The sequence below is a fragment of the Loxodonta africana genome, chromosome 1 (assembly GCF_030014295.1).
Source record: "Loxodonta africana isolate mLoxAfr1 chromosome 1, mLoxAfr1.hap2, whole genome shotgun sequence".
In the NCBI taxonomy this organism is placed as follows: domain Eukaryota; kingdom Metazoa; phylum Chordata; class Mammalia; order Proboscidea; family Elephantidae; genus Loxodonta; species Loxodonta africana.
In genome coordinates this window covers 16,794,296-16,809,856 of record NC_087342.1, presented here as the reverse complement: position 1 = coordinate 16,809,856, position 15,561 = coordinate 16,794,296, and the positions used below count along the sequence as shown (strand labels likewise).

General features: G+C 38.1%; 1 protein-coding gene across 7 annotated transcripts in view; it reads left to right on the top strand.

Annotated features, from left to right (window-relative positions):
* OSBPL11 (oxysterol binding protein like 11) overlaps window positions 1–15,561 on the top strand; it is a 93,459-nt gene that overhangs the window by 42,745 nt on the left and 35,153 nt on the right. For all 7 annotated transcript variants that reach the window (XM_064293500.1, XM_023551689.2, XM_023551690.2 and 4 more), the window contains 3 exons: window positions 4,224–4,425; window positions 8,448–8,593; window positions 12,623–12,763. In XM_064293500.1, the coding sequence (XP_064149570.1) occupies window positions 4,224–4,425; window positions 8,448–8,593; window positions 12,623–12,763 (489 nt within the window). The remainder of the gene's footprint in view (window positions 1–4,223; window positions 4,426–8,447; window positions 8,594–12,622; window positions 12,764–15,561) is intronic.

The window sequence follows — 15,561 nt, the reverse complement described above, 5'->3', positions numbered from 1 at the left end:
CACATAGACTGTTAAAAGGATATATAAGAGTCAAGATTTAGTAAAACTAATAATTTCTTGCTGCTTTTTCAAGGACATTCTTAAGTAGAACTGGCATTTTATTTATTTATGTATCATATATTTACTTATTTATTTTTACTGTGAATGCGTGGCAGTGAAGGATGCAGTCACTACTGGGGCAGTTGGTGTCCCTGTGCTTATTCTTACCAAGATGCCAGCAGTGGCACCCACCATTGCTTTTGCACCGTCAGTGCAAATGTCACCACAATGGAAAACACAGATAACTTCTCAGAATTACTTGAAAATAGTTTTGACTTCAGAGACCCTCTGAAGGGATCTGAGTCCCACAGGGGTCTGCAGACCATACTTTGAGAACTGCAGTTCTGGAGTTATCTAGCTCAGAGGGAGAATAACGAAAACTAAAGACACAAGGGAAAAATTAGTCCAAAGGACTCATGGACCACAACTACTACGGCCTCCACCAGACTGAGTTCAGTAAAACTAGATAGTGCCCAGCTACTACCACTGACTGCTGTGACAGGGATCAGAATAAAGGGTCCTGGACTGAGCTGGAGAAAAATGTAGAACAAAATTCCAACTCACAAAAAAAGACCAGACTTATTGGCCTGACAGAGACTGGAGAAACCCCGAGAGTATGGCCCCCGGACACCCTTTTAGCTCAGTAGTAAAGTCTCTCCTGAGGTTCACCCTTTAGCCAGAGATTAGACAGGCCCATAAAACAAAACCAGACTAAAGGGGCGCACAGCCCGGGACAAGGACTAGAAGGCAGGAGGGAACAGGGAAGCTGGTAATAGGGAACCCGAGGTTGAGAATGGAGAGTGTTGACATGTTGTGGGGTTGTAACCAGTGTCATAAAACAATGTGTACCAGCTGTTTAATGAGAAGCTAGTTTGTTCTGTAAACCTTCATCTAAAGTACAATAAAAAAAAATAAATAAAAAAGAAAATAGAGTTACCTAGCTCAGAGTAAGTTTGAAAGGAACGTTTCAATCAAAGCCTGTGGGGAAATCCTGCACAGATTAAGTGGCGACTGGTAAAGGCTATTGAGGATGGTGTCATAATGTGCTTGAGCATGAATTTATTACTAAAGCTGTACCTAATTAACGTGGTCTATTTTTGCACTTACTGTTTAGTAAGTACTATCTGTTGATTCACGCCATTGTTTAGTGCATGCTAAGAAATGCCCTGGGAGTGGCTGAGATGACCAGTCTGGAAAGGGAGACAGACAACTTAAATACAAGTGATAAAACTGTGCCTTCTAATCTGTTTTTCAGACAAAACTACTGCCACCTGAACGATGTCCTCTATCCCCATGCTTCTGCCATAGCCACAAAACGCAGCTTAACTGAGTTTTCAGGTTGCCCGAAGTTTTCTTTCTTAAGGAACCTGTTTTATAGGGGCAGGAATAATCACAAAAAATGTTTTCCATTTTCTTAGAAATATATGGTCAACTCATTGGTTTGTTTTGGAGTGAACCATTACCAGATATTAACAGTTGTGCTTTACTTGTATTTTAAAGTTTTTTTCTTTTTTTTTAAGCCAAAAACATCACTTTCTTAGACATCTTCACTTCCGATAGCAGCGCTAGCAGGCGGCTGTTATGGGTCATTTGCACAAAGAAGCACACTTTTTATTTCTCTTTCCTGTGTTGTTTCATTGTGATTGCCGACTGTTTTAAATATACTGTTGTTAGGTGCCATCGAGTCAGTTCCGACTCATAGTGACCCTATGCACAACAGAACGAAACACTGCCCGGTCCTGTGCCATCTTTACAATCATTATGCTTGAGCTCATTGTGTCAGTCCACCTCATTGAAGGTCTTCCTCTTTTCCACTGACCCTGTACTCTGCCAAGCATGATGTCCTTCTCCAGGGACTGATCCCTCCTGACAACACGTCCAAAGTATGTAAGATGCAGTCTCGCCATCCTTGCTTCTAAGGAATGTTCTGGTTGTACTTCTTCCAAGACGGATTTGTTCGTTCTTTTGGCAGTCCATGGTATATTCAGTATTCTTCGCCAGCATCACAATTCAAAGGCATCAATTCTTCTTCGGTCTTCCTTATTCATTGTCCAGCTTTCACATGCATAAATTGTGATTGAAAATACCATGGCTTGGGTCAGGCGCACCTTAGTCTTCAAGGTGACATCTTTGCTTTTCAACACTTTGAAGTGATCCCTTGCAGCAGATTTACCTAATGCAGTCTGTCGTTTGATTTCTTGACTGCTGCTTCCATGGCTGTTGATTGTGGATTAAATATACTAGGTATGTTTTTTTCCTCTATTAAAATTTTATTGGCCTATTTTTTATAATATACAAAAATACACAAATCTTAAGTGTAAGTCTTGATATAATGTCCAGATAACCACTTCCTGGATCAAGAAATTAAATATTACCAGCACAACACCATCTCATGCCTCCCCCGTCACTACATCCCTTCCAACTCTCCTGATTTCTAACATCATAGATTTGTTTTGCCAATTTTTGAAATTTCTAAAGCTGGAGTCATATAGTATATACTCCTTTGTGTCTAGATTCTTTTTAGTTAACGTTATATTTTTGAGATGTATTTACAATACTGAGCGTAGCAGTCTCTTTCTTTTCATTGCTGTGTAATACTCAATGTATGAAGAAAATGCCGTGATATTTTTTATCCATTTTATCCACAAAGAAGCACACTTTGTCTGCATATCTGTTAGGTATATACTTAAGGGTATAATTATTGCATCATGGAGTATTTAGCTCAGTAGATATTGTCAAGCTGCTTTCCAAAATAGTTCTACCTATTCATAACTTTGGATGATTGGAAATTAATTTCCAGATGTATTACACACAAACACACACACACAGCTAGCACACATGTATTTGCATGTGTAAATGTGCATATTTGTATACTTCCACCCCTACATTTCTCGTTTAAAAACTTTTTTCGGAGAAGGATGAATGTTTGATCCCTTCCTGTGGCCTAAGTTTTCAGGGAGATATTTCAGGCATGGCACACTTGATTTGCTTGTCGGTGTCGTTTTGCATCTCTCTTTCACTAGCCCTCTGATGAACTGTATTAAAAATCATCTGAAACAGTCTCTGAAAGCTAAAGGAGTCTCTCCACTCTGGAGTTTCTGTGTGAACTAGTGTCCAAAGGATGGGTGATCTGAGAGCCTTAAGGATTTGTCCTTTCAGCTTTCATCTAAAAAATTTCGTTTTCTTTTCTTTATTGTGCTTTAGGTGAAAGTTTATAGCTCAGGTTAATTTCTTATATGAAAATTTATACACATATGGTTATGTGACCCTAGTTGCAATCCCTACAATATGACAGCACACTCCCCCTTTCCACCCCAGGTTTCCTGCGTCCATTCAGTCGGCTCCTGTCCCTTTCTACCTTCTCACCCTACCCACAGACAGGAGCTGTCCATAAAAAATTCAGTTTTCATCTTAAAAAATTGGGATGATCATCAATCATTGTTATTCCATTGGCTGTGGTAGGAAAAGTGGACAGGGCTCCTAATCAAATCAGAGTGTGTTAAACTCCTTTAACTTGCTCCAAAATTAGCCTTATGGGACCAGAAAGAAAGAAGGAAAGAAGAAGCAGGTACACTATCATGTTTTCAGTGTAGATTTAAAATGAGCTGACTGGAGATGCTGAGAAGGAAGTGGTTGAGAGCTAGACCAGGAACTAGTTTTACTTTGGAATGAAATATTTGATGCTGCTAATATAGGTGTTCTGGAATGTTCTTCCTAGTGACTTGTATAAATTTGTACTGTTAATAAAAAGTGGGAAATCTTTTGAACTCTGTTGCCTCCAAAGAAAAAGTACAGCTGCCAGAGCTCACCACTGTATGTTCAATTGATAAATACAATGAAATACTTGTTAATTGAGCACTGTTAATAGCCAAGCAAACTTGAAATATATTTGTTAAGTTAATAAAACCAAAAACCCATTGTCATCAAGTTGATTCCGACTCATAGCGACCTTGTAGGACACAGTTGAGCTGCCGCCTAAGGTTTCTGAGGATCGGCTGATGGCTTCTGTTAACCTTTTGTTCAGCAGCTGAACGCTTAACCACTGTACCACCAGGGCTCCTTCTAAGCTAATATGTCCTAAAAAGTGACTCAGAAGCTGAATATGGTAATTAAAATGGCAACTGTATGTATACATGCTATACAGAAATCATGAGTGTGACCCACAGAACAGTTGTTTTCCTCAGATGATGTCTCATGCCGAAGGACAACAGAGAGACTTAATTAGAAGAATTGAATGCCTTCCTGCTTCTGGCCATCTTAGTTCCTTGGACCAGGATCTCCTGATGCTCAAAGCAACGTCCATGGCAACTATGAACTGCCTCAATGACTGCTTTCACATTCTCCAGTTGCAGCATGCATCACATCAGAAGGGCTCACTGCCTCCAGGTGAGTTCTAGATAAAAGGTAGGGTTTAACACTGAGGGCCAAAATGGGGAAAAGACTGTATTCGTTGTAATTCTAACTCCAGAAAATCTTAATTAAGTGAACAGATAAAAGCACGGCGAGCCTCTCGGTTTTTAATTTTCACATTAATTTTATACGAATTCTTCCTGTTGTGTTCTTTGGATCTAAAAGGATTCTAAGTCTAATGTTTAGTGTCTTTGAATATTCCTTTAGAGACCTCAAACTCAGCATGTCAAAAACCAGCCTCAAAACCTATTATCTTTTATATTCCTGTTAAAATTATGGCATTATAATCCTCCTAATTGACAAAACTAGGAACTTTGGCATCATCTCTTAAGTTTTGGCTCAGTTTACTGTTCATTATTTTTATATTGATATGTTTGTAAGGTCTCTTAGTCCCTTTTCAGTTTGAAAAAATAATGTATCTGTCTAGTATTTGAGAGTATCTATTTATTGAAATTGGTTGAATGTGGGAAAAGAATGTTATTGCATGGAATTATAAAATGAATTTTTCTATTAAGTGAGATGAATAAACACCATCACACTGTATTAAGTCATAACTTAGTATTTCACAACAACTTATATTCTCTTATCCAACTGACCCCCTTTGTGTAAGAAAGAAAGGTATTTTAAAAAGACATGAGTCTCTGCTCAGGAAAAAGTTCACCATTATCAGATCTTGATATGGATATGATATGAATCCCATCCTCACGTGTGCCCAAATGTAGCATTTCAAACCAACAAACAATTTTTGGTGGCAAAAGTAGGTATAGGTCAGGGCACTATTATAATAAACTGTGTATATTCCCCTTGAGGACCTCACAATCCAGTTAGGGAAGAAACATGGACATTGGTTAACTGTAATATAATATGTGAAGCACTACTAACAATAGGGAAAAAGTACTGTGGGAGAATAGATGAATGGGCAAATAATTCTGATTAAAAAAGGCCTGGAGGTGCCCAGCTACCACCAGTGACCAGACCACCCTGACAGGAAACACAACAGAGAGTCCCTGACAGAGCAGGAGAAAAGTGGGGTGCAGAACTCAAATTCTATTAAAAAGTCCAGACTTAATGGTCTAACTGAGACTGGAGAAACCCCAGAAGACATGGCCCCTGGACTCTCTGTTAACCCAGAACTAAAACCATTGCTGAAGCCAACTGTTTAGACAAAGATTAGACTGGACTATAAGAAATAAAATGATACTCGTGAGGAGTGAGCTTGTTTGTTCAAGTAGATGCATGAGACTAAATGGGTGGCCCCTGTCCAGAGGTGAGATGAGAAGGCGGAAAGGGACAGGAGCTGGTTGAATGGACATGGGAAATACAGGGTGGACAGGAGGAATGTGCCGTCACATTATAGGGGTGGCAGCTAGGGTCACATAACAATGTGTGTATAAATTTTTGTATGAGAAACTGACTTGAGCTGTAAACTATCACCTAAAGCACAATTAAAAAAAAAAAAAAAGGCCTGGAGAAGTCACAGAGAAGCTGTGATAACCAATTAGTTTAGGAGAGAGGGCTTTTCAAAGATTTATAAGCATCTAAATTATATTGTGATCTGAATTGATACTTTGGAGAAATGTTGAACATTTAAGTTGTTTCCAAAGTGGCTTTACAAAAGTAAAATGTACACTAATACAAAGAGATCAATAAACTTAAAATGCCATGTATTAAATGAAATTAATAATTTAATTAATTAAAATACATGGTATTTTAAACTTTAGTTTCCTCTGGTTTAATCATAGGCTGGAAGAGAAAAAAAAATGTTTCCTGGTCTTTCCATTCTTATATGATTTACTGTTTTAGAATTAGTATATAATTTTGTAAGCCAAAAAACCCATTGCCATCAAGTCTGACTCATAGCATTGCTATAGGATAGGGAAGAACTGCCCCATAGGGTTTCCAAGGCTGTAAATCTTTATGGAAGCAGACTACCACATCTTTCTCCCGCAGTGGCTGGTGGGTTTGAACTGTTGACCTTTTGGTTAGCAACTGAGCGCTTAATTACTGTGCCACCAGGGCTCTTTATATAATTTATAATGACAGTATTTTAAAAATAATAAAGCATTCTTGGTTAGCCTATACAAGAAGCAATTCCTGGGGGAAATTTATGATTTTTGTTCTCTTTCTGATTAGTTTATAGGTAATATAAAAGATTCTATTCCTTTTTTGTTTATTGGAGTGTTCTGTTTTTTGGTTGACACACCCCAAGATCTGAAATTTGGGTTAATTCTAGTGTTAGTAATAATAATTTTGTCAGGAAAATTACACAAAGCATTTCTTTACAGTTTATGCTGCTTAATTTCTGAAAAGTTCATCAGGTTGAATAGTTCCTGGTACTAGATGCTCAATAAATACTTGATTAATCAAATACTATTTTTAATTTTTTTAATTCTTTCTCAAAAATTGGGTTTGTGTAGTTTAAATTAATGCAGTCTTATTTTTAAATGGTTGCTTCATAAATAATAAGCACACACAATATGAATTTGCATTTTTTTATTACAGAAGTGAAACATAAAGCTTATAGGAGTGTTTAAAGGGAAAGTGGTTCTCCCACATGGTTAGTTTCTGGAGCACAGGTTTGTGGGCATTTGGCGAAGTGAATGAACTGGTATGGGTATTTCTCACTAGCCATGTTTTCAGAATTAGATCTGTAGACATTTCTTCTTAAATCACTTGAGAGTGAAAATGTAACTGTGGAAAGAAAAAACTGAATTACATTCATAAATTACAAGGTACCATGAGAAATGAAATTAAATTCAAATTATGTTTAGTCCTGTAAAGTCTCAATGTATGTCATCCAAAGGCTCAGTAGTGGTCATTGATTTAGGGAACTGAGACCAAATGATTTATTTGATACATGATTTTGTTACAATTTCCAGTATGTTTAAGGATCTCTTAAATTTAGTGTTTATGTGTATTTTATTTTTAGGAGTAAGGGAATTTGGATATTGATATTCAAAATATTTTAAGGTAGGAGCAAAGATTTTTCATTGCTTTGGAATTTTAAAACAAGACCCATGAACTTATCCAGGGCATCCCCCAACTATGAATTCCCCCCAATGCTAAGTGAGACTGAGCCCATTGGCAAGGCAAGATGCTATGGTAGCCTGGCAGGTACTTTGTAATTTATTCATCTGCTGAAGTCTGGGGCTGAGTAAATTCCTTACTCATTTCAATTCCTGCTCCAGCAGTCTGAGCATCCCCTACTGTAACACTCTATAACCAAGCTTCCGGGAAACCTAGATCAGCCTCTGAAATCAAATGGAACGTTTTCATTATTGATTAGGTATAGAATCCACTTTGTTAAACTAGTTGAGGGTAATAAGAGACATTTGAGTCATTAACTGAGAAGATGACAGGTTTCCAAATGCGAGCACTGTCTTTCACTAGGTCAGCTATTATTTATTCAGCAGAAGAGCCTTTCAGTTTAAAAGTATATGGGACTCTTCTACATCATGAAAAATAATAAAGAGAATGGACATGTATGTGAAGTTTTTAAATTAGATCCAGGGGCTTATCCTGATCAATCAGAAAATTGCTGCCAAGAATAAGGTTCAGTCCTAAAGTGAAGCAAATTTCCGTTTCACAGTCCCAGACTCCTCCTATAGTTGTGACCCCCTAAAGCCTAACTGCGTACTTTTTTTTTTATCACAAAAGAGATAGGGTTCATGCAGTAAGGTCAGCAAATCAGTTGTTAGGGTAGGGACTGCACCTCAGTGATTCACAGACTTACCCCGAAACGGAGTTCAGGTCAATTCAGGGCTGATTCTTTTAAATGGCATCTGATTTCAAGTTGTAGATTGGTCTGTTGTGAACTGTTGCCCAATCGCTGTGCTCCTGCTAATGAGATACAAGTGGCTGTCTTGCAGGGTCTCCTAACAGGTTGAATTGCTTTCAGTCTTGCAGGCTGAAAACAAAATTGTTTAATAAAATCCACAGCTGCTGGACTTGCCAGATTATGAGCAAGTTTCAGCAGAAGTTTTCTCTTACTTCATCAGGGACGACAATCGAGTGGTTAGAACCAAAGATACCTTTATCAAACCACTATAAAAATGGAGCCGACCAGCCCTTTGCTGCGGAGCAGAGTAAGCCATTGGCAGTCCCGGAAGAGCAGCCTGTTGCAGGATCTGGACTATTAGCACGGGTAAGGTATTGTGAAAGTACGATATTGATGTAAAAAAATAGCAGCCCCTGAAAAGGTTCCGTTCCCTTCTTGTCAGGGCACGCAGGTCACAGAACATCAGAACAACAAACACTTGCAGATTCTAGACATTGCTGTTGTTTTGAAATTGCATTGGTTTTAGAAGTCTGTCGTATTAAACTTGTACTTGTTTTTTCCAGGTTAAATTATGGACGCTTTTTAGTTTTGGTTTACTTTTCCTTGCTAATAATGTATTTTAAAAATTTGCTATTTGCATGGGTGTTTTTTTTTCTCTAGGAATTAGCTTATGTAATAAGTTTGCATAATGTTTATCTCCTGCGGTTCTTACTTCATTATATTATTTAATATTGCTTACTAAAAGCTTAACAATGAAGTTTGTAAGATTACTATTCTTTTTGACAGTCAACCTCTTACCAAACTAGTTTTTTAAAGTGTTACTCTACTTAAAATAGCACATGATTTCAGAGTTCAATATTTTTATAAAATATTTAGTCCTCATTTCTCATAAACTAAGGAACATTTTAATTTATTCATAATTCCACTGCTGTAACATATATTGTTTTTCTCGCCTTTGTGTTTACTTCTGTTCTTTTTATGGTCGTTGTAATTACATAGATAGTTTTATATTAAGTTCTTTTTACTTGATATTTCTCATAAGCATTTTTCTATGTTGCTTTGGTCTATATAATTAGTTTTAGAGGTTCAAGCAGGTTATTGAGTTAACATCCCCATTCTGAATATCTAGGTTGTTTTCTTATTTTTTGATATTGTGAATAGCGCTGTATCACCTTCTGACAGCTTTTTTCTTCCCTTTCTCTAGATTATTTCTTTAGGTTATATTCCCAAGTAAAATTGCTGAGTCAAGAGTAAATACTGTGGCTATTTATATATTAGCAAATTACTTCATAAAAGAAATGTATGGGACAGGGACTTCCAAAGCTGGCAAAGCCCTTGGTGAGATGAGGCCGGCAGTGGGGGCAGAGTGGGTGGGGGAGGAGAAAAAAAGAGTAACTTAGGAGTTAGCCTTTCATTAGCTCATTTGTGGAGTCAGCACACAGCAGGTATTTCTTAAGCTGTTGTCACAAGCTCAGTTTTAGGAATTGGAGGAGACGCAAAAAAATATAAGACATGATTTTTTTCATTGAAGAGACTTGGAATCTTCTTGGGGTCCCAGTCATGTACCCTGAAACAGTGAGATGATAATATGAGGATTTGTTTTGTTTTGGTCTTAATTGATATGATTTAGGTTATTAAAAAAATATATGGATATTCAGAGAAAGGAGAGAATCTAAGTGGAGTAAATGAGAAGTGCTTTGGCAAGGAAGTGGGATTGAAATTGGGCTTTGAAAGGAGGACAAGATTTGGAGAAAAGAAGAGCAAGGGAATCTAGAGCCGGAGGTGGAGGCGGAGAGACACAAGCAGGGATAGTGAGATAGATACGCTCATTGTAGAGAAGGCTTGCCTGATGGTTTTGAATCCAGGTTCTGCCGTTTGGCAATATGTGGGCCAATTGATGAACTACCCTTAGTTCCCTCACCTGTAAAATAGGGATAGTAATACCTTATAAGATTGTTATGAAAATGTAAAATGAATTTAGGAGCAGACTTAGGCTGTTGGATGTCACAGCTCCATGTGGTGGCAGCATTCACGTTGCGCTCTATGTGAATGTTGCTCCCTGGAGCACTGTCCCAGAACAGAGTGTAAACTGTGGCCTCTGGGGTTGTGCAGCACAGGGAAACTGGGTCAACAAATTTTACCAGTTGTTTATTTTTAACTTATTATTTTTAAAGGAATTAAAAATCATGCAGAAGTTGATCTTAATATGGTAGACAGAGGGGTCATGAGCATGGGAGGGGTGTTATATGTTTAAGATTGATGGTATATGATATGAATTAGAATTAAAGTGTACATAGAAGGCTGTGGAAATAGAAATGAAGACAAATGAATAGATAGGGTACTTTTCAAATAAAAAATCAGTTGGGCTTATGATTGACTGAATATTGGGGTGGATCAAAGACAACTCACACGTTTTTGAGCCTAAATGCTTAGATAAAATTGTGGTGCCATTCATGAGGAAAATTAGGAAGAAAGAACCTTTTGAGAGAAAAAGGGCTAGTATGGTTATGAGCATATTGAATTTTAGGTGAAAGGAAGATATTTGATTGTAAATGTATATAAAAAGCAATTGGAGATAATAGAACCAAAGCTTTGGAGTGAGACCAGGACTAGGGATGTAATTTGTAAGTGAAAAATTATAAAATAAAAGCCACATACTCTAACATCTTTATTCTAGAAGAGAACACAAGACACGTTGGAAATCAGGATGAAGGCACATGTTAGAGGTGGGACGTAGGGTCAAGAGGGAGAGGATCAGTGTGTTTCCAGTTCTTGTGAAATGACAAATGACATTGCCTGGTGTAAGCGGAGGACAAAAAAACTGCGTAGATTTTTTTTTAGTTACAAAAGACATAAGACTTCATTCAAGCACATCAGGATAGACCTGAGTTTTCCAAAAATTTCACAGTTGTCTCTTTGAAACATGAGTGCTGAGGCAAGCGGGAGACCTATATTACAGCCTTGGAGATTTTGCTCTCACCTGAGATAGAAAGTAAACCCCGAGCAGGCTAGAAGGAAGCCCACAGTTCCATTGTGCTCCACATCAGAAATCAGAAGGACAAAATGAAGTTAGTATGCATTTTGTGGAATATTGGGGTTACCCTTTGCCATGTAATCTCCAAATATAGAAAGTCCCAGAAACTCAACAGGTCTTGCCACTACATTTTTGCTAACCATTCTGGCTTAGGATTTCATACATTTGAGTGTCTGTTTGAATTTGGGTAATGCTTTTACCTTAAGCTTCTCTTTAAGAGAGGTTTGGTGGCCAAGAAGAGGCAGCTTAAGAAGAAAAGAGTGCTTCCCAATTCTTCTGTTCACACCACGATTTAGAATCGGTATTTAATTAATATAATCCCTCTTTTTTCTATTTTACTAAGTAATTTGACCATTTTTATTTTGTACCAGATGAGGATTTTTGTTTGCCTAGCTACACAGAATAGATGGGTTCTTTGTTTGATAAGATTTTATTATGGAGGGGGGAAATCAAAGTTAGAAAAATTAAGGCATTTTCTTTTTAAAACCCTCAAGTTAAAACCTAATAGAAATCTAAATGATAATATCCTCCTATAAAGCTCTCTTACACAAAGATACTAACAGGGTGTACTGCTGAGAGAAAGGACACCACCGCAAATAGATATGGAAATGACAGCTGACAAAATCCTGTAGAATCTTGGGATTTGAAACCAAACACTGTTGTTAAAATAGAAGTTAATTTTCTCTTAACCAGTTATTTGAAGCCAGGACCATATTGAGGTGATAAGTAAAGATTTTCAGTTTTTGAAGGAGTTGTTTTATTGATTGGATTTAAGAGCTATGCAGAGAACTTTCTGTGGCGTTAAGACTGCATGAGCAGCTAAAGGGTTTCCGTACCTCCATGCAGAATTCTCTCTAACCCCAGGGTATCTTCCCGACCACCCCAAGAATGAGTGACTGTCAAAGCATACGTTACAGTAGTCAAACTTGACATGTGCAGTCCCTGCAAATTTCAGTTTACTTATATAGTTTCAGCTTTTTAAAGACGGCAAAGATTTACTTCTTAAAGCATTTTGAATGTAATTTATACTTCGTTTTTTTTTTTTTTTTAGTAGTATCCCCAGGCAGGTAGTCAAAGCCTGCAAAGCCTGAACTGCACTCTTTTTAAAAACTATCTGTATTTTATATGTGAAATAGATGCCAAAACCACAGTATGTTCAATGTCAGCGATAATGGGTTCTAGGAAGAGAATCCATTCCATGATCAAGGGATGTAGGCTATATTTTCAGAAAGATTTTTGCCTGTTCTCAGATTTACTTAGGCCCCAGGTCAGTGTCTTCAAGTCTGGCATTTATATTTTTATTCTGAACGAGTATTCACACGCATTCGGAACACTAGAGTTTTGTTTTGTCTTGTGTCAAGGAACCTGAAGAAATAAATGCAGATGAAGAGGTGGAGGACACATGGGATAACAAGGAGGCCGACCTGGGAGCTGTGGAAGAGCAGCGCAGTGTTATTCTGCATCTCCTGTCACAGCTCAAGCTGGGCATGGATTTAACAAGAGTAAGTAATGGGATAAGCTGGTCGTGGAGATCATTAAGTCAAGACTGTCCCTGTAAATGTTAATATTGTCAGGGCTTCATACTCCTTATCATTTGCTTTCTTAGTCTCTTAATCAGCATTTCTTATGCTCATAAAAAAAGGTAACGCTTTTCTGTGGAGTAGGAAGTTGCAGGGCAAATAAAGGCCTACAGTTTTCTTGTTTCTGTCTGACGTGAAAGGGGTCCATTGGTATGTTGTTATTATTGTTAGGTGCCGTCGAGTCAGTTCCAACTCACAGCAACCCTAAGCTAACTGTGACCTACCTCCAACTCTCAGGATCAAAGCCAGAACATATCTGGGGGTGAAACAAGTATCTTCTCTTAATCCGGCAGCAGGGCACAGAGAAGAAAATAGGAGCATCATCAGCAGATGTCAGCACAAGACAAATACAGATAAAAATTGGAACTGGACAAGGTTTATTGTTGTTAGGTGACATCGAGTCAGTTCCAGCTCAAACTGACCCTATGTACAACAGAACGAAATGCCGCCTGGTCCTGCGCCATCCTCACAGTCATTGCTGTGGCTGAGCCCACTGTTGCAGCCACCGTGTCAGTCCATCTCTGTGAGGGTCTTTCTCTTTTTCCCTGACCATCTACTTTACCAAGCATGATGTCCTCCTCCAGGGACTGGTCCCACCTGATAACATGTCCAAATTACGTGAGACAAAGTCTCACCATCCTCCCTTCTAAGAAGCATTCTGGCTGTACTTCTTCCAAGACAGATTTGTTCATTTTTCTGGCAGTCCATGGTATATTCAGCATTCTTTGCCAACACCATAATTCAAAGGCATCAATTCTTTGGTCTTCCTTATTCACGCATATGAGGCGATTGTAAACACTATGGTTTAGATCAGACACACCTTAGTCCTCAGAGTGGCATCTTAGCGTTTTAACACTGTAAAGAGGTCTTTTGCAGATTTGCCCAATGACGTGCATCGTTTGACTTCCTGACTGCTGCTTCCATGGGCGTTGGTTATGGATCCAAGTAAAATGCAGCCCTTGACAACCTTCGTCTTTCCTGCATTTATGATGATGTTGCTTATTGGTCCAGTTGTGAGGATTTTTTTTTTTCCTTTATGTTGAGGTACAATCCATACTGAAGGGTGTAGTCTTTCATCTTCATCAGTAAGTGCTTCAGGTCGTCTTCACTTTTAGCAAGCAGGGTTGTTTCATCTGCTTGTCGGAGATTGTTAACAAGTCTTCCTCTGATCCTGTTGCCAAGTTCTTCTTCACGTAGTCCAGCTTCTCAGATTATTTGCTCAGCATACAGACTGAATATGGTGAAAGGATACAGCTCTGACGTACCCCTTTCCTGACTTTAAACCATGCAGTATCCCCTTGTTCTGTCTGAACAACTGCCTTTTTGTCTATGTACAGGTTCCTCATGAGCACAATTAAGTGTTCCGGAATTCTCATTCTTTGTAATATTATCCATAATTTGTTATGATCTACACAGTCAAATACCTTTGTGTAGTCAGTAAAACACAGGTAAACATCTTTTTGGTGTTATCTGCTTTCAGCCAAGATCCATCTGACATCAGCAGTGATAGCGCTCATTCCATGTCCTCTTCTGAATCCAGCTTGAATTTCTGGCAGTTCACTAACTATGTACTGTTTTAACTGTTTTTGAATTATCTTCAGCAAAATTTTACTTGTTTGTGGTATTAATGTTATTGTTTGATAATTTCCACATTCTGTTGCATCACCTTTCTTTGGAATGGGCACAAATATGGATCTTTTTCAGTCAGTTGGCAAGGTAGCTGTGTTCCAAATTTCTTGGCATAGATGAGTGAGCACCTCCAGTGCTGCATGAATTTGTTGAAACATCTCGATTGGTATTCTGTCAATTCCTGGATCCTTGTTTTTCGTCAGTGCCTTCAATGCAGCTTGGACTTCTTCCTTCAATACCGTTGGTTCCTGATTACATGCTACCTCCTGAGATGGTTGAACATTGACCAGTTCTTTTTAGTACAGTGACTCTGTGTATTCCTTCCATCTTCTTTTGATGCTTCCTGCTGTCTCCAATATTTTCCCTCTAGAATCCTTCAGTATTGCAACTTGAGGCTTGAATTTTTTCTTCAGTTCTTTCAGCTTGAGAAATGCCAAGCATGTTCTTCCCATTGGTTTTCTAACTCTAGGTGTTGGCACATTTCATTTTAATACTTTGTCTTTTCTAGTCACCCTTTGAAATCTTCTGTTCAGCTCCTTTACATCATCATTTCTTCCTTTCACTTTAGCTACTCTGTGTTCATTAGCAAGTTTCAGAGTCTCTTCTGACATCCAGTTTGTCTTTTCTTTCTTCCCTTTTTAATGACCTTTTGCTTTCTTCATGTATGATGTGCTTGCTGTCATCCCACAACTCGTCTTGTCTTTGGTCATTAGTGTTAAGTGCATCACATCTTTTCCTGAAATTGTCTCTAAATTCAGGTGGGATATTCTCAAGGTCGTATTTTGGCTTTTTTGGACTTGCTCTAATTTTTTTCAGCTTCAACTTGAACTTGTATATGAGCAATTGACAGTCTCTTCTGTAGTCGGCCCCTGTCCTTGTTCTGACTGATGATATTGAGTTTCTTCAATAAATCAAAAGGAAAATTAGTTCCAAGCTATGAATTTTGTTCAAACTCTCAGTCAAACATGAGGGTCCCTGGCCTTGTTCTGAACTGATGATTTGAATTTCTCCAGTAATCAAAAGAAAAATTATAGTTCCAAGCTGTGAATTCTATCCAAACTATCAGTCAAACTTGAGGGTAAAATAAAGAC